General features: G+C 34.9%; 2 protein-coding genes across 3 annotated transcripts; one reads left to right on the plus strand and one right to left on the minus strand.

Annotated features, from left to right (window-relative positions):
• The first annotated feature begins 59 nt into the window (after nt 1-59).
• LOC106159276 (uncharacterized) lies at nt 60-13,982 on the plus strand. The gene is made up of 23 exons (XM_013535502.2): nt 60-321; nt 526-556; nt 918-1,034; nt 1,267-1,384; nt 2,183-2,248; nt 2,693-2,758; nt 2,931-3,112; nt 3,528-3,604; nt 4,254-4,327; nt 4,708-4,865; nt 5,267-5,471; nt 5,716-5,777; nt 6,136-6,195; nt 6,517-6,628; nt 7,023-7,070; nt 7,209-7,316; nt 7,847-8,875; nt 11,212-11,334; nt 11,694-11,811; nt 12,153-12,306; nt 12,588-12,650; nt 12,970-13,096; nt 13,306-13,982. The coding sequence occupies exons 1-23, from the start codon at nt 72-74 to the stop codon at nt 13,489-13,491; spliced, it is 3,534 nt and encodes a 1,177-aa protein (XP_013390956.2). The 5' UTR covers nt 60-71; the 3' UTR covers nt 13,492-13,982.
• Nucleotides 13,983-14,080: 98 nt separating this feature from the next.
• LOC106159277 (uncharacterized) lies at nt 14,081-19,396 on the minus strand. 2 transcript variants are annotated; one of them, XM_013535504.2, is made up of 11 exons: nt 19,230-19,396; nt 18,654-18,846; nt 18,273-18,387; nt 17,823-18,011; nt 17,242-17,493; nt 16,691-16,927; nt 16,326-16,478; nt 15,894-15,986; nt 15,518-15,677; nt 15,219-15,341; nt 14,081-15,018 (listed from the first exon to the last, which is right to left on the minus strand). In XM_013535504.2, the coding sequence occupies exons 1-11, from the start codon at nt 19,258-19,260 to the stop codon at nt 14,639-14,641; spliced, it is 1,926 nt and encodes a 641-aa protein (XP_013390958.2). In that variant the 5' UTR covers nt 19,261-19,396; the 3' UTR covers nt 14,081-14,638. The 2 variants fall into 2 exon arrangements, with proteins under 2 accessions (XP_013390958.2, XP_013390957.2); XM_013535503.2 differs by having other exon boundaries at nt 17,242-17,496.
• Nucleotides 19,397-19,558: the final 162 nt, after the last annotated feature.

Raw genomic sequence — 19,558 nt, forward strand, 5'->3', positions numbered from 1 at the left:
AATCGGGGAAACAATAGCAACTGGGAAATCCCAACATGTGACCAGGTGACCTGTGACCTGCAGGCAGTGGTATGACGTCATTATCCAATATGTCAGCCTCCATGGCAAGTCAAGTCGGCATGAGCGACGACAAGAGAAATTCTCAAAATCTACCTCACGCAGACAGAAAATTTTACAATATACCTATCCAACAAATAGACAATGGGCAAAAGAAGATGGGAGTAAGACAAAAGGCGGATTCTGCGGAACTGCTTAGATATATAGATGGAAATGTGATCGGACACGATAAAATTTTCTCAGGACCATATGGGAATAGACAAGGTACGTATTGAAAACCGTCATTTTTCTCTCTTTTCAGTTTCTTTTGTCTCATTTGGGTTTCACTGCTCTTGATTTCATTAGTAAGTGCTTTTGAACGGTTTTTTTTTGTTAAAACGGAATGATTGTAAAGTCTGAAAGCAAATTCTTTGACCAATGAACAGACAGCGACTAAATTAATTTTAATTCATTTTTAAAATATTCCAGTTGTTTACTGTGACTATACAGCATCAGGCAGGTACGTATTTATGTTTTCAAAAGGACACCTTATTTCTTCACTCTGCTGAAGTTGAGTGAATTATTTCTGCATTTTTAAGTTTTTCTCTCTTTGTGAAAATACAACTTTTGAGTAAGTATGAATTTTTGAAGGACAAAACTTTGAACATAAGCAGAATCGATTTTATCTATAAAGGATATGAAGATCTGGACAACAAAAGCGCATGTGCTGTCCCATTGTTTTATGTCCCTATAGTTGGTGAAAATGCAAACAAGATGTAATGTCTATTACACGCACCAATTGAATACGGTATCTGTGATGTTATTTGTTTATAAAGATTTTATTTAATAGTTGTGTATTTGCCATTGTTTTTTTTTTTTAGGTCCCTGAGTTTTATTGAGGACTATATAAAAGAACAGGTGCTCCCAGACTATGGGAATACACACACTACCACTACAGTAACCTCTCTACAGTCAACTCTCTTCAGACATGAAGCTAGGTACAGTACTGCTATTGTCTATAGATATGGACTGTAAAATGTATAATTTTAATGACAGCAATGTCTGTTTTACAAAGAGGCCATTTGCTGTGAGCAGTTGGAATATTTTACAATTAAACAAGACCATGTCTAAATGTGGCTGATGGCTCAAAAAGATTACATATAGCCAAAGGTTTATAATTTTTCAGTCAACTTGCTTATTTTAATGTATTGCATATTTTAATTTTTCTAGAGATATCATCAGGAATTCTGTAAATGCCAGTGAACATGATGCAGTGATATTTTCAGGCAGTGGCTGTACTGCAGCTGTACATAAACTGATGCATGCTCTTCATCTGACTGAACCACCGGTGAGTAGGGTCACAGGGGCTGTTTTAAATGCAAATGAATCTCATCTCAAAAATTGATCTCAGCTTTAAAGCCTTATCTTTTGCTTCTATTTTGGCACAAAACAAGTCTGTTGTGGTCCAATTAAATTATATCATATTGGGCTATTTTGATAACAAAAAGGAAATGGCTATTGTTTAAGACTATAACTTTATTAATAATAATGGGACTACAATTTATCCAAAACTAAAGAAGACCAAATTTTTGCACACATAAAGTTGTTTTGTGAAACTGCCCCCCCCCCCCATCCCTGTGTATGCAAGCCAATGATTATAGCATAGTTCAAATGAGATAAGCATACCACCCCTATTAGAGGAGTACTGACCAGTTCTCTTCTTCTGCTTCTCAGAAAGAATTTTTTGGGGTGTCTCAGACTGCTTAAGTTGTGTAGCTGACTACATACTGTTGACTTTCCAGTATAATATTCTAAAAGCGATTTGTGAAAAAATTATCAAAATGGGTTGATGGCAACCCTAAATGAGAACTTGTTGACAAGGAGTGTAAACTGTTTTCAAGCCTATCAAGTGTTGATTTGCTCTTGGGGCTGAGGTGCGTAAATGACCATATAAAACAAGAAAGAATCGTAAGCCTTTGCTTAAACTGATATTTCACTACTGTGGCAGTCATCTTGTGACAAAAACCACAGTATGTGCTTGTTATTTGCCAATGTTGAAATATGATGATAATTATCAATCAAGAGAACAATTTTTGCTTTTTCTTTCAAAGAACTGAAATATACAAAAGCAAAAATTTGCTTCCAGGTGGTTTTTGTAGGGCCATATGAGCATCACTCCAATCTTCTTCCATGGAGAGAGAAAGGGGCTCAGGTAAGGTTTTCTGAAAGTCTTGTTATAACCATGGGTTGACCTGATCAAGTTAAATTTTGGCAAGTTGCAGAATATAACATTGTATTTTTTTCAACAAAACATGGAATATTTTACTGTTTTTGACCATATATTCAGTTTTTTCATTCAATAGAATTACACAGATATTTAGATAAAGAAATAATCCAAGAGGGAGTTCAGTTTGATAACACTTACATAAGTGTACATGTGTGTATACCATACAAGAGTGTGCACGTCATGCTCACATACATATTTGGTGAAAATTATATTTTTTCCCATTTTGAATTATGCCTGTCACTTAATATGAACTTTTTTCTGCTTTCTATTTTTTAAAGTAAGTTGGCACTTTTTAGTAGGTTGACTCTGTTATAGTCTCACATTAGCTAGCTCAGAAAGTTTTTAAAAATGATGATTTTTTTTTCAAAGGTGATAAGAATACCTGAAACTGATACAGGAGAGTTAGACCTGCAAAACCTTGAGCAGGAACTTCAGGTACTATGTCAAGAAGAGAAATGTGAATATATTACAAAAATTACAGTATATGAATAAAAAATGATGGCTTAATGGACTAATATTTAATGTAAAATCTTGATCTTAAAAATCGCAGACATATATCTTGACAGGTTTATCGTTTTGCATAATCATTTGATCTTTTAATTTCAAGTCTTGGCAAAACAGTGGCAGACAGCTGATTGGTTGTTTCTCTGCTGCGTCAAACGTAACGGGCATCATATCTGATGTTGACATGATAAGTGTCATCTTGCACAAATATGGTGCTTTAGTGTTCTGGGACTACGCCAGCGCAGGGCCTTATATGAAGATAGACATGAACCCTGTCGTCTCAGAGTAAGTTTTTTTTGCATTTCAATAAAGAAATATATCTACACATTTTTTTCATTTTCTGCATTACACTGCCTGTCAGTGAATGATTACTATGACCTTCACTATTTCTGATATGGTATTTTTCTCACATGGTTCCTTTCAGCTATGAATTAAGCATGATTATGATAGGCATATATGGTCTTGGCAGTCATCTTATGACATGCATACATTTTATGTCTAAAACTGGACTTTGTTATTGATACAGACATTTTTGTCTTCTTTAAAATGATTAACATTCCACCATTGATACATACATTTTAATCTTAAGGAAATTAACATTTCATTTTAGTTAAAAAAGCTTTAAAATATAACATCAAATTAGGAATTGACAGAAATGATAATGTTACAGTTCTAGTCATAAATGCCATATTATTTACAGTGACTCCCAGGGTCTTGCATACAAGGATGCTGTGTTCATTTCCCCTCACAAGTTTGTTGGAGGAGTACAGACACCAGGTAATAAAGCACTTCATCCTCTTATCTCTCCCCCAACCCCCCCCCCCCCCCCCCTCCAAAAGGCACGTTTTGGTGAATTAACCATCATCTTGTCCTCTCTGATTACTAATAAAGCTAAAAAACAAGGTCTGATGAGAAAGTCACGACTAAGGCTTCGTTCACATGCAATGTCTATTTTCTATTTTCTATTTTCTATTTTCGGTATGTCTTATGATCACGGTCTGTGCACTGAATATCCCGCGGCGTAATACTGGCAGCGCGAGCCAGTTACTATAAGTTACTATAAGTAACTGGCTCGCGCTGCCAGTAATTACGCGGCGGGATATTCAGTGCACAGACCGTGATCATAAGACATACCGAAAATAGAAAATAGAAAATAGAAAATAGACATTGCATGTGAACGAAGCCTAAGTCTAACCTCAGACTGTTATGCAAAGAAAAAACACTATAACATTTAAAGTTGAACTCAAACGATTTTTAAAACAAGTTGGTTCTGTGGATTAAATCTTTGCTCTTATAATTTTAGGTTTCTTGCCATGTACTTATTCTAATGACTAATAACACAGGTAACTTTATTATGTAAGTTCTTTTTGTATTTTATATTTGGAACCCTTTGTAAACTTGGACTGGACGGTATTTTTATTTCCAGGTATATTGGTGGCAAAGAAGAAACTTTTCAAGAACCCAGTTCCCTCAGTTTGTGGTGGTGGATCTGTCTTCTTTGTGAGTGATAATAAGTTAATAATTAGTAGATGGTAATTAGCTGATAATGATAATTAGACAATATGAAAAAGAAGATAAAAGTCTAGAGTGGATATTTAAAAATCCAAAAGCGAATTTTTTTTTTTTGGATACTTTAAAAAATCAGGAAGACTTTAATTTCAGAGTTAATATGTCTTCATAAGATGCCCTGTGAGCTTAATGTATTTTAAATAAGCTTAAAACAGTCTTTGCACATTTGGCCAGTAAGGCCAAATATAATTTATTTTGAAGCAGCTTTGACTTGAAAATGAAGGAGTTAAATAATGAAAATATTTTTAATCTGTGTTTATCTGTGTATAAAATATATTTTGAAGAACTTCTGTTTATTCTTTTATCATCAGGTTCGGAGGGAAGCTCATAGATATCTGCAAGAGGCTGAGATGCGGGAAGAGGGAGGAACGCCACCTATTGTTGAGTCAATCAGAGCTGGACTTGTATTTCAGCTGAAAGATGCCGTCACTTCTGAGGCCATCATGCAACGAGAACACCAGCTCTGCAGGTACTTAAAACTACTTCATATTTGATTATGTTCTAAATAAAAGATTCAAGATTATTATCTCTCCCAAGTAGGTTATGTTTTTGCCTTTGTTGGTTCTTTACTAAACAGCCTAATTTTAAAAGTTGTGGATGGATTTTTATAGTTTATTGGGGATAGTTCAGTAATGGTAATGGTAACTAACAAACAGTTGGACTTTGCTGATGATCCGTCAATCAATAGCATGATCATGAGAATTGACTTGCCTTGGCAAAGTGTGCACTCCCTGGTGGCTTTTATAGCTATGTGATACTTGTTGATAAGACAAAAACTTAAATTTATTCAATGAGTCATGTATTATTACTCTCAAAAGGTATTTTCATATGTTATTAGAAGAATAACTAATTTGTTTTTATTTATTCCAGGAGAGCATTTGAACATTGGAAAGACACCCCAAATTTGATCGTTTTAGGCAGTCATACTGCACCGCGTCTGCCCATCTTCTCTATTCTAATCAAGCACTCAGGAACAGGATTATTTCTACACCATAACTTTGTGTGTGCTGTGCTCAATGACGTGTTTGGTATCCAGGCTAGGGGAGGATGTGCCTGTGCCGGTCCTTATGCACAGGTAATGACGTTAAGGAAGAGAGGAAGGAGTGGATTCTGGTGCATGTGCGTGCATGCGTGTGTGTTCCAAGAAGGGACTTATGTATAATGCATAGGTTAATATATGAATTTAAATAGATTGATTAAGTCAGTAAACTACATCTTATAAAATGTAAAGGTATTAAAATGTTCAACTTTATGGTGTTACATATACACATTGTTTATTATATAATAATATTAAGATATTTTCATAATTACCTTATCAGGATCTGCTTGGAATTAGTGAAGAATTGGCCACAAAAATTGAAGATATCCTAGTAGAGGATAGGTACATATCACTTTTGAAGGAAATGCAGACATGTAGTGTCAGTTTTTGGAACATAGCTTTGATGTACACAAAAAATAAAGAAAGAAAGAAAACCTGTTTAAACTGATGGCAAATTCTCTTTTTAGTCAAGCGAACAAAATTTTAACGAATGGCATATAATGATGTTGTATGTTTTCTTTAACTTTGGTCAGTTTTCATTGGGATGTGGTGAGAAATTTGTATGATGTAATGAGTTTATGGCAGGCACATCACATTGTCTATTTAGGAGGTTAAGAAGATTTTCATGCATGGTAAAATATTTGCATTGATTAAATAAGACATTAAATTGGTATTTATCGTCTTTTGTATACTCTTTCAGGAGGCTGGACAGAGTCCATTTGAGACGATATCGGGAATATTCTGAGAGAGAAATTTTAAGGTTTGATGGTATTCTCTTAAAATATAGAACCTAATCTCAAGATACACAGAATTCATCTGTTTTGCAAAAACTAACAGTATGGGATTCACTATCTGGTCTGAATGAATGGAAAGAAGGTCATATGAAGGCCCTCCATTTATGTTCTAGTACTTTGAAAATGTATACATTTTTGATATGTAAGCATTTTGAATAATTCCCATATATCTTTTAATATTTTGTTGTATTTGTTTTATGAATATGAAACGTTTTGGATGCAAATTTATTATGATTTATTTTTATTATACATTTTTTCCAAATAATTTGCCTTTCAAACTGTTTCAGACCTGGGTTTTCTCGTATTAATCTACCCTATTTCGTGAATGATGAGTGTGTGGAGTTTGTGCTCGATGCAGTGAAGATGGTAGCTGAACATGGCTGGAAACTTTTACCACAGGTATTATCTGATACTTCCTGTATGATTATCTTATTTTGAAACAGCGTAATGAGGTGAATTCAGTGGATTGAGAAGGTGAAGGTGGTTAGAACACACATTCTCTGCATTTTCTTAGTGTTGAAAATTTTTGTTTTCAGGCATTATTCTGTTGTTTTAACTGTTAGTACTTGAAATAAATACATCATTCTGTTCTTAAACATGTTATAAAAATATTAGAATTTTTATATACTGTTCTGTTGGCAGTTTTGTAATATGTTAAAATATTTGGGAATGGTCACATTTAAGTTTTCTTTATTTTAGTCAATTGTGTCCAAGTTGACATTCCTTATTTTAGTGACTATTAATTTCTACCACCAAAGGGACATAGGATAATATATCTCTTTATTTAAATTAGTACACATTCAACCCAGAAACTGGAGAGTGGAGGCACAAACAACATCAGGTATATATCATTTTGTTTTTGTTTTGGTAAGAAGTCCATATTACGCACACTTTATAATCATTAATATAAATTTTATAGATCAACATTAAATGGCTTTAAAGGCAATTTAAGGATAAGGGTAACCAAATTATCTTACAGGTTTTCAAAGACAGAAAATGGCTTGGTTACATCATTTATGAAACTGGCAAAATGACGTACAGAGAACCTCAGTTTCAGAGCAAAGGTCCATTGCCATCAGATTTACAGGTAAGCGTTGTGTGGGTGTTAAAATTTTTGGTTAACCTTAGAGAAGGGAGCTGGGGGAAGTTGAACTGTATTAGAATAAAAATGTTCTTCAGTCATTTAAGAGGGGCCTTTGTTTCAGAAATGATTTAAGAGTGAAGTTGGTCTAAACTTATATTTAGTCTACCTCATTTCACGATAGGTCTTAATTAATATGCAGCTATTTATTAACTTTGGTTGAAAATGGCATGAGATTTTTAATTTATAAAACGGGCACAATATTTCATTAAGGTGATCTACTACTATTTTATATTGGGTCAAACACAACAAAACCTTTTAGTTTAAGTGTTCAGACCAGTTTTACTCTTAGACTATAATTCTTTTGAGATGGGAAAAGAATCAGTTTTGGGTAGTTAAAAAGACACCTAAATCCATGCAACCATCCAGCCACTGCAGAATACAACATTTTATTACTAAACATTAAAAATAATAACTTTTTTCTAAAAGGAAGGTTTATATGATACATGCATTCTGTTTTAATTTTTATTTTGCAGGAATGCCTCATGCAAGCAGAAAATATATTCGATAATGCTGGCAAGGTTAGAATAAATCTTGCAGACCAGACATTGATGTTTGATGAGCAGACATCATCCATAAGATGGTTTGTACTACCCAGTGAGATTCTTAATAAAAATGATACACCTATATCTCCTCCATTTGTGCCAAAGAATTACTCTGAATATGTAGGGAATTTGATTAACAAGCAAGGTTTTGACTCTTTGTCAAAGATATCAGAAGATGGAAGTGAAGTTGCTGTTGATGGGAAATTGAAAAAGACTGAGAATGGTTTCATTGCAGCAGATGTTGTAGAACGTAAGAACTTCCCTGTTGGTGCTTGCTGTGAATATGAAAATAAATGGAAGTCAAGCATGGAAAATGGCAGCAATTTTTCTGAGGGAATGGCCGTTTTTCTAAACACTGGATTTGTTGAAAGTTGCCCATCAGGTGCAACAGCTGAATCAGATATGGATCAGAAAAACAGTCATAAAACTTCTAAGCAGACAACATTAAATTTTGAAGTTTGTGCCAATGACTCATCCTCTTTCAATAAGCTATCAAAAAATAGGACATCAAGTTGCCTCCATGAATCTGAAGAGGCTAATAAGGAAGTGACTGGTGTCATGAAAAGCGGTACTCTTCATTTTTCTCATGCTGAACCAAGTGTAGGTGGAGCCAGTGTGGGTGGTAATGACACATCATCTTGGTCAACTGCTCAGAAATCTCCACCAGAGGGTGACAGTGTTACTGAGAGTTCCAAAAAGAGCCAGTCAAACGAGGACAGAAATATAGACAAAGCAGACAACACTTTGCTTCAGTTGAAAGAATTAAATGGGGATGGTGCAATTGTTGCTAAAGACACATTTGTGGTGTCAAAAGAAATCCAGAGCACTAGTGTCAAAAGTTCTGGACAAGACAAGAACGATGACAAGTCGGTGAATACTGGCACACAGCAGAGAGCAGCTAAATCTAAGGGGCCATGCTGGCATGCACCACCCAAGAATATCTTCAAACCAACAGTTGAGGTATGTATGATGAGGTTAGGAAAATAATGTGTCAGCATTAGGCCATGAATACCTGTTTGAGTTTTCAGGTAATTCTATGGAGATTCTCTTTGGCATGGAGAATGACCTTATTAATGATTTTCATTAGAGGCTCTTCTTAACAAATTTAAAAATCGATTAGGAAAACAAAATGTAGACTTTCCTGCTTTCTTACTTTCATACTTGTCTGTAGGGAAGAGAATATTAAGATTTTTAATGACCTGTTTTCTAACTCTTTCAGAGCAGTATGTCTAGGAGTCAAAAAGAATTGTGATAATATTTTCATTACTGAATTATTTGAATTTTTTAAAATAATTATGTGATAGATTTTTATGTACAGACACAGATGTGTCTGTACATATTGCCATCACCTGCGTCTGTCGTCGCCGTCGCCGTCGCCGATCATGTCGCCGTCGCTGTCGCCGTCGCCGTGCACTTTCAGCGTTAACACCATAAGTGGAAGACAGTTTTACTTTTTGGCTTTATATTTACAGAGCTGACTAATATTCATAAAACGCAGGTCAAGTTCGAAAATCAGCATGATCGGGCCATTATTGTAGAATTTATGCTGTTTTTTCACTTTTTAGCATATATGCAACACTGTTAACACATTTCAAGGAAAACCGATAGGCCTGTTGTCATGAAACTCACAGGAGTAATCAGTCTTACTAAAACGCAGATCAAGTTCGAAAATCGGCATGATCGGGCCACTATTTTAGTAGTTATGCTGTTTTTTCACTTTTCAGCATATATGCAACACTGTTAACACATTTCAAGGAAAACCGATAGACCTGTTGTCATGAAACTCACAGGAGTAATCAATCTTACTAAAACGCAGGTCAAGTTTGAAAATCGGCATGATCGGGCCACCATTTTACTAGTTATGCTGTTTTTTTACACTTTTCAGCATATATGCAACACTGTAAACACAATATAAGAAAAACAGATGGGCCAATTGTCATGAAAGTCACAGGAGTGGTCAATTTTACTAAAATGCAGGTTGAGTTCATAAATCAGCATAATCGTGCCATTATTTTAGAAGGTATGCTGTTTTTTCACATTTCCTCAGGTTCAATTTTTAGGCATGTTAACAGTCTCATTATTAAACTAATAAGATACGTGAAAGTGTTTGTTTGACATTTCCTGCATCTTTACAACATTGTTAGTTGATTTTGTAAAAATGATGGTAAACATGTTATCGTGTATTGTGTAATAAAGTTTCAAAAATGGAAATAAACTCATATCATTGCAATTTGTCAGATTCAATTATTCACTATGTTCAGAATCTCAGAATGGAAGAAATTGGACATTTAACACTGCTCTGTTGATACTTTTCTCATCTCATCAATTTTCTTAGTTGATCATGTAAAAATGGCAGTAAACTGTTAATTTTGTTTTATGTTAAAAATTGTTAAAAATGGGGAAAAAAACATTTCAGAACAGTGCTGTCTTGTATACATTTTGGCATTTTCAAGTTGTGACATTGAAGTTCCATGGGCCTGAAGACCTTTGCTAGTCACATTTTCTGAATATCCATGATACTAATATTTTATTATTAAAAATTGATGGTCATTATGCTGTTAAACATTATGTAACATTGCATCAAAATTTGAAAAAAAACTATTTTGGGCACTGCTCCCATGATTACCTTTTAAGAAAAACCATGTCACTTACTGTTCTCAAACTTACAGGAAAGAAACATGGGACTAAAATACAGCTTCAGTAGGCAATGCAATCTGCCAGATAAACAGTTTTTTTTGTGAAAATTTAATTTTTCACATATTGGCATTTTCAAGGTGTGACTTTGAAGTTCCACAGGCTTGAAGACCCAGGCTAGTCACATTTTCTGAAAATCCATGATACATATATTTTGTTATTAAAAATTGATTGTCATTATGCTGTTAACCATTATGTAATATTGCATCAGAATAGAAGAAAACACAATTTTGGGTGCTGCTGCCATGATGACCATTATGGGAAAACCATGTTACTTATGATTGCCAAACTTTCAAAAAAGAAATACAGGACTGAAATGCAGCCTGAGTTGGAAAAGCAGTCTAATTGACTTCTTTTTCTGGAAGTTTTACATTTTCAAAGTGTGAACTTGAACTCCCATGGGCCTGAAGCTTTATGCTTGTTTCACATTTTACTTACATTGGTATTACCTGTTGAGCATAATTAAAATTTGATGTTGAATTTGCAGTTTAACATAATGTACTTTTGCATCAGAATTGACAGTAGCCTATTTTGTTATTTCCTGCTTTTTGTCTGTACATTTGACAGCTTTGCTGCCTTGTTTTGGATCATGATAATTTTAGGCACTGGAGGAGCACAGTATGATCCAGGACGGGGACAGGGTGTTAGTGTGTATATCAGGTGGGAAGGACTCCCTGTCACTGCTACACACTATTAGGCAGTATCAGTTCTATGCTAGGAAAAAGGTGAAAACTGCTTTTCATGATTTTGTACTGGAACTTTCATAGGACTGTATGCATTGTGTTAGGCTTTATGTCTTGCAAAAAGAAGAATGTATATTGTTCTGTTTACTGTATTGGTATTAAGGAAAGTTAAGTTCGGTTCAAGGTTCTTTGTCAATGGGATTTCACTGGGAATGGAATAAACAAAATATAAAGGTTATCCTATAATTATGTTAAACCATTGACTAAATTCTTACAGGATAGATAATAACAAGAAAAATGCACAACATTTGCTTCTTTGAAGAAGCGATTAATTGTTTTATTAATGAAATTAGTTAAATCCAGTTATTACTTTTACACCTTTTCTAATTTCCGTGTTCCAGGGCATATCCTTTGAGTTTGGTGCCATGACAGTGGATCCACAGACCCCCTCCTATGACCCAAGTCCACTGAAAGGCTATCTGGCCAGTCTAGGGGTGCCCTATTTCTATGAGGAACAATGTAATTATAGAAGGCTTTTATAATATTTTTTCATTTTTTCATTTTGTGACAGAGATATATGTAAGCTGATGTGACTAAATTATATTTGTCCTCGTAACAGGTGTGTGTGTGTGTGTGTGTGTGTGTGTGTGTGTGTGTGTGTGTGTTAAGATAACCATACATCTTTATGAGGTCTTGGACATGTTGATTTCAGGATGTCTGTAATCTAAAAAAACTAGCTTTTTATGGTAATGGTTAAAATTTAAGGTATAGTTACAGCTTTATGACTTTAGAAAGTTAAAAATTTTATAATTTTTCTGTGAATGTAAAAATAATATCTTCTACATTCCTCATGTTTCAAGGTATACTGGACACGGCCATGAACCTCCCATATGAGTGTGCATCAATCTGTAGTTTTTGCAGTCGCATGAAGCGCGGACGCATTTATCACTGTGCGAGGCGGGAGGGGTACAATGTACTTGCTCTGGGTCAGCATTTGGATGATCTGGCAGAAAGGTAATATGGAACTAGTGTTTGCACCTGTTTTTTATGTGTGCTTGTGTGAACTTCATATGACATCTGAAAGACCAAGTTGTACTTAGCATGATGGTAACATAATTTAGAGTTTTAACTTAGACATGAAAATTGTTTTGGCGTTACTGTAATAGATAACACGACCACAATGTTTAAGAACAAAAACTGGATATCTGGATTTGTGATTTTTGATATACTTTTCAGTGTTTATCCACTTTTTATACCTTATCAGTTTTGTAATGATTTTCCTTTAAAACTTTCAGTTTTCTGATGTCCATTTTCCACAATGGTGTACTGAGGACCATGAAAGCTAACTACACTGTACAGTAAGCCGAATGATGATCAATAATTGAAGGAAAATGTAAAATAAAACTGTAGATGGCACAGCAGTCTCTGAAGGACACCGTAGCAACAAATAATGCAATAATAATAAATACAAGCAAAATCATATCACTGGAGATACTAAATTATGAACATGCATTAATACAGTGCAAATGCATGCACACATGCAAGAACACTCGGACTTAGATGTGGAAAATATAAATCAATCTATGTGATTTTTCACATAATTGACATACTTTGGTATAACTAAATATCTGCTATAATTTTTTAATAAATCACTTTCTAGAAATCATTTATTTACAGAGAAAAGGACCTCAGGGTTATCAGACCATTTGTGTATGTCCGTGAAAAAGATCTCAGAGATTTTGCTGAACGCCAAAAGTTACCTGTGATTCCAGAAAATTGCCCAGCATGCTTTGAGGCACCCAAGGTATAATCTCGTAAAGTGCTGCTTAAGAGGCTATTTTATATATTTCATGAAACAACTTCTACTGGTTTTAAGAAAAACATGTTTTTATCTTTGTATTAGGTTACCATCAAGTCATGCAAATTTCCATTTATAATCAGAATTTTTAAAAAGCTGTAGGCCCATCAAGACTATATGAAATAAGCATCTGAAAAAAATGTCTTCAATTTTAGGAACGCCATAGGACAAAACAACTTCTGGCTGCTCAAGAAATCTTATTTCCACACCTGTACAACAGTATTATGTCAGCCATTAAACCCCTTATGGCTATAGGAAGGACTGGAGTGAACATGAAGAAAATATTGACACAGTTTAGTGAGATGGATACTGGGGATGGGGAGGATGAAGTTGAAATCTGAAGTTTTATTTACTAAAATATCCAGTGCTACAGAGCCTGTTCAGCCCAGCTTCTTTGTTTTCAAATTTCTATATGTGTGCCAACTTGGCTTGTTTGAATGTCTTCAGTGTTTCATTCAAGTTTATAGCACCATTCAGACATGTCACCCCATATATAACCACAAAATCTGCTTAAAAGGATGTTAGTTTGTGATTGGTTAATGTCTTTCTAACTTGCTGCTGAATTTCATGGTCCCGTGAGTCTGCGCACGGAGGCTTTAGAATTGAAGAAGCTCAAACACATGGGAATGATTTTATTTTTATGGCCAATTTTTTCAAATATTAATGAAACCTGATAAATCACCAGGAAACAGAATTTTTTAATAGCATCATTTCAATGCAGCATTGGATGTTTTAGACAAATAGGACTGATTGAGGTGTATTTTGTGAGATAATATAGAAATCAAAGATTATAGTGAATATTTATTAATAATATTAAAAGTATTAAAATGATACTGTTTGCCTTTTGTTTCCTTAATTTTGGAAGAGGATGGTGAAAGTTGAATTGGCCAGGAAGAAGATGAGAAAAAATTAAAACATTAAATGTAAATGATTCTAATAAAATGTGTTTATTTGAATGGAAAATAGAAACAACTGAAGAAATAACAATGTTGTTCAATGCACTTATCAATTTTTTACAAAACCTTGATCTATTAATGTTCAACAAGAGACAATACATATCTGATTGCCTTAAACATAAAAAATCGAGTTCCATTCTAGATAGTAATACCACGTCACTGGTAATTAATCTTAGTGAAACTTTGTGATAAGGTCAATAACATGAAAATGAAAAATGACAATCTTACAGTGCAACTATTAAGTGGGAATCCACGTAACATGAGGAATTTAAAATTCTATGTGCAAATAAAAACAATCCATGAAGTAATGAAGTGAACAAGGAATGCAAGAATCCTCCCTGGCCCCCCCAAAAAAGTCCTGATTATAAGAACATGATAAATCTCTAATCTCATTTATGTCACAAACATGCTGTGTAAATAGGACTTCATCCTGTATAGAAAAGAGCACATATATCTTTGGAGGCTATAATCACCACTGATGATAAATGCAACAATATCAATACACAGTGGACAAAAAGTTACAGAATCAACGTCACGTTATAGATAAATGACCCTGGTGTGTTTTGTAAGCCATTCTGTCCGTTGGGGAGTGCACATAGGGGATGTCCAGTCTGTTACTGTGTATAGAGCTCCTGTTCTGATAGATCTTCATCACTGTCACACAGTCGTCTTCACTTGCCCCTAGTTGAAATACTGGTCTTAGCACAGCAGACTCACTTTTGGGAATCTCGCGAATATTAAATACTGAAAACATCTCATCAAGGTTTTGTCTCGAGTCTTTCTTTGTGACTTGAAGTCCCAAGTCTTCCTTGGATGCTAATGAAAGCTGTGAGGCTTGTGAAGAAATGTGTGTGCATGATGTGCTTTTGTTCAATGAGGGCTCTTTGGCTTCTTTTGTTGCTGTAATATTACCTGCAAATGAAAAAAGAATACATCACACAAGGTAACATTTGCTGCATTAATCGGAAACATTTTTAAAATGATATTCAAGAAAAATATCCATGGCCAATACTAAAAAAAATCCAAGTGTTGCATTTTGCCTAGCTACGTATCCAAAGAGTGTTCTTGGTAGTTCTTTATGATTGAAAGATTGTCAAGAGGGAACTTCTTACTTGTGACCAAGTCTAAAGCTTCCAAGGTAAGAAGGCGGTCCAAGTTATGCTTGGCATCGGCATTCCCTGCATTAGCAGCTTGTTCATACAGCTCAATGGCAGACTTATTACTCACTGGCAGACCTGAGTATAAGGAAAATTCAACATAATTTTTTTATTTAAAAAATAAATGATATCCATAAGGACATTTCCAAAATACAAACAAAACACCAACAAGTACTTAATAACAAGTAATTTTTGCAATAAAATAAAATAATTTTTAGTTCTACAAAAAAAAAGTTCACAATAAAATTACCTACCTCCTCTCCCACTTTCAAAGTAAACCCCCAGGTTGTACTGTGCTCCATCATGGCCGCTTTTGGCAGCCTTCCTGTATAATTCAGCCGCCTTGCACTCATTCTGTTCCACACCCCAACCCTGTTCATAGCATACACCCAGGCAAAACTGGCCATCTGGATCCTAGGGAAGAGTAAGCAGGAAATTAGTTAATTATTCAAAGTTAAAAAAAAAAAAAAAAAAAAAAAAACACTCGTTAACCTTAACCAGTATTATAAAGTGATGGGTCCGTCTTCACCCCTTTTTTCTCATAATTATAAATTAATTAATCAACTTATTTTGTAATGTAATTATTAACGTTTTTCTTGCCCATTAAAAATTTGAATATCTATTTCCTACCTTTTGCTTTGCAGCTAACTCAAACAAACTAGCTGCTCTTTTCAGGTCCTTGTTTTCCTCTTCTGTGTAAAATGCACCCAATTCTGTCTGGGCCTGTAATAGAAAACACTATGATTTTACGGTGTTGCTAAAAATTGTTATGCTGGCCTTGCTGAAAATCCTCACTGACATCAGATTATATAAATTTTCAGACTAATTACTCAGATGCAATTATAACACTTGCAATAAATCATTTCAAATACAACCCTCTCCCAGAAAAATGAAAATTAAATAAAAATACATCCATAAATAGGATACCTAATTTTTATTGTTGTTGTTGCACTCAAATCTTTCGATAACAAAAGGCAAATTCATACATGAAAATGGGAAATAAAGAAGTCGCCCAAGTTTGAACTTTAAGACTGTTAAGACTTATGATATTTGCAAACCAACCTGTGAAATTCCATGTTCTGCAGCTTTCTCCAACAAAGACAGAGCTTTATTGGTGTTCTGCTCCACGCCATGTCCCTCTAAGTATAAAACAGCCAAGTTATACGCTGCCTTGGCATGACCACCAGATGCCGCCACTTGGTAGTGGTTAAAAGCCTGGAAGTTACAATTAAAATAATTACAAGGTCTTTATCTTTAAGTATTCAGAGGCCTTCCATAGGAAATTTACTTTTTTGTTACCCTGTACCTAAATACTAAGAAATTTGAAATACTGTACAGAATCAATAACCCCTCCCTGCCTCTGCCTAATCTTGGTTTAAATCAATTTCAAAATTCAAACTGCCACTTTCCCAAAATAGGATGCTTACTTTTTCAATCGATTTTTCCACCCCTTTCCCATGCTCGTAACACACTCCCAAATTGAAGTGTGCGCTGGCATACTCAGCTTCCTGTGCTGCTGTCTGCCAGTGCTTTGTAGCTTCCTCCAGGTTTCCTTCAGAAGCATGCTTCAATGCCAAGATGTTCTCCTCCACTGAGCTATATGTCCTGGATAAACCCTGGAACTCTGCCCAGGCTTCCTCAAGAGATACAGGCTCCGAGTTCGTCTGTCAGTGATAAAGGTAAAGAAATATTATTTGAAAGTTTAAGTACATGAACTAATCTGCCTGCCTTGTATATATGTCGACCGAGTATGAATTTACACAAAGGAGACCAAAACAGCATTACACAATAAGAAAACAGAAAATAAAATAAAATATCTATTTTTATAAGGCAACACTGAAGTTAATTTAAGGGAAATATCATTGGAAAATGACAAAATTAATATTTTTTAAATCTTTACAATTATGGCAATGTAAGGATTCAAAGTCCCATAAACCATGTCTACTCTCATTAGCCACACTGAAATAGATTAATTTACCTGTGACTGGTCACTGTCAGCTTGGAAAGGAGCATGTTTGCTTGTGGATGAATCTACAAAGTCAAAATCTTCTGTCAAATCCTTGAATTTCTTGTCAAAAGAGCTGTAAAACTGTGCAAAATCCACAAATTCTTTGTCCAAACTGCTGGACTGAGTCACTTCTTCGTCTCCTGAACTGCAGGAAGAGGATAAATCTTTGAACTCCCGGAACTCCTTACATGCCTCGGTGAGATACCCAGGTTCTGAGAGGACCTGCTAGGAAAAAAATTCAGGTATTTCAGGATTTTTTTATCATTCAAGAATAACAACAATTCCATGGTGGGGTGATATGTATTATTTGGTGACTCACACAACTTCAGATAAGATATATTATCATGAACAGGTGCAAATAAATATAACAAATGAAAACCCCTGCAGTATCAGATTTTCTAGTTAGTTTATCACCTACGCAAAAAATTTCCAGAACACTTCATAAATCAAATATAATAAAAGAAAAACCTCAATAGTTTATTTATCATATATTTTAACAAAAATATATCGTACACTGAAAGAAAATGCACTGCAAAAACAGTAAATCATACCTGCCGATCCTTTTCAGACTTCACACCCGAGACGCCAGCTACATTTTTTCTGGCCACCATGTATGCAATGCCCTGTGGCACAGTATTGGCCATCTGATGCCAGGGGCATTTCTTGGTCTTTCTGCCATGTTGAACTTCTTGGCTTCTACATGCTTTGGAAATGTGGAAACCTAGGGCTAATATTGCACCCTGGATAAAAAAAGGGAAAAATTACTGACTGCATTTATTATGATACCTGAAACAGAGTTGTGATTTCAAGCAAATAAGGTACTGATCTTTAAAATGAAAGTGCATTTTCAGGGTATGCACAAGTAAGCACTGAAAAAAAATTACAAAAATTACAATTTTATATAAAAAATAATTTTATGTTTACTCTCAGCACTAATACACTTACTTACACCTATTTAAATATAAAAGCCAATTACAGTTGCAAAGTGTGTATGTGCTTACCCAACCAACCAACACATTCGGGGCTTTAGGCTGGCTGGCAATGAACTCTGTGTGACTTTGCCATCTTTGCCAGCCTCCTTCTTTCTCAGTACCTTGACCAAGGCAGTTTTCAGACCTTCAAAAATGAATAAGATAACTTATATACTTGCAAAACTTTCAATAGGCTCAGTAATATATACAGTATTTAATCTAACAGAGAAAATATACTAGCTTGAGTTTTATATAAAATAATAGCCACATGTTATTTTACTGTTCTATACAAAACTGAGATAATTAGAAAACTGATCCTTTAACCACAAAAAAACACAAAAGTTAATATCTAATTCCTAGTAACCTTTTCAAAATGTAAATGGAAGGTATTATCCACAACTCAGCCAGTACCTCTTATCACTAGTGCTCCGCCTTGCTTTTCTTCTAAAATATCTGTAATACTGTTTGCATGTGTGGCAGTTTCTTCTGACTTTCTGATGCCTTTGTTGTTGATTCTGCTCGGTGCTGGCAGCCCCAGTGAATGGATGCTGCAGGGGCGCAGCGCCTTGTGTTTTGCTTGCACATTCAAACTGGTTGTTTAGAACTATAAGTACACCGAAAGCAAAAGATTTAGAATGAATATCTACAGTAACAAATAACTTCGATGGCTCTCGGATCCAACTGCAAACTTTGGATAAGGCACGAGGTAAAATTTGTGCTATTGTTGCACGCAGATCGCTGTACGGTGTTTCCATAATCGAAGAAAACTAAAGAATGACAATGCATTACTGCTGACTCAGCTCGTACGATGTCAGTAAAATATTCCCACAGACAAAATTCCCCTTTCTGTTTTATCTTTCACGTTGAAAGGGGATTCCCTTGATTCTTCGCTGCTTGTTTTGGCATGTTTCCCTATCACGCTATTTCATTTTATTCGTATTTTATCGGCATCAGTACTAAAAGACGGACTTAAATTTCACAACTCACCTTTACGAAAACTTTTTAGTGCTTTCCACATGTTGTCAAACGAAAGGTTTCACGTCTTTGATGGGAAACCGTCACATTTTGCTATCTAAGCAGAAGAGCTCGGTTACCCAAGCTCAACCATCTCAGCTCAGTGATAAATGTAACCACGCGCTCTAAGTTTAGACAAAAGGATATCTAAAATATCATGTGTTTGGCAACTATTTTGCTCATTTCAATAAAAATAAATGTTGCTATCACTTGAACCTACTTACTTTGAGTATGTGGTGTATTTGTATTTATAATTTCTTGCTGAATATTTCGATTCATCCTGAGATAAAAGCTATTATTTA

The sequence above is a fragment of the Lingula anatina genome, chromosome 3 (assembly GCF_051362555.1).
Source record: "Lingula anatina isolate TDL-2025a chromosome 3, LinAna3.0, whole genome shotgun sequence".
Lineage (NCBI taxonomy): Eukaryota > Metazoa > Brachiopoda > Lingulata > Lingulida > Lingulidae > Lingula > Lingula anatina.

Coding starts and splice junctions, on each gene's coding strand:
- LOC106159276 (XM_013535502.2), top strand. CDS start 72: ATGACGTCATTATCCAATATGTCAGCCTCCATGGCAAGTCAAGTCGGC. Junction 3,605..4,253: donor TGGAGGAGTACAGACACCAG/GTAATAAAGCAC, acceptor TTTTATTTCCAG/GTATATTGGTGGCAAAGAAG. Junction 7,317..7,846: donor CATTGCCATCAGATTTACAG/GTAAGCGTTGTG, acceptor TTTATTTTGCAG/GAATGCCTCATGCAAGCAGA.
- LOC106159277 (XM_013535503.2), bottom strand. CDS start 19,260: ATGTGGAAAGCACTAAAAAGTTTTCGTAAAG. Junction 18,847..19,229: donor ACTAAAAAGTTTTCGTAAAG/GTGAGTTGTGAA, acceptor GTGTACTTATAG/TTCTAAACAACCAGTTTGAA. Junction 16,479..16,690: donor TGGAAAAATCGATTGAAAAA/GTAAGCATCCTA, acceptor TGTAACTTCCAG/GCTTTTAACCACTACCAAGT.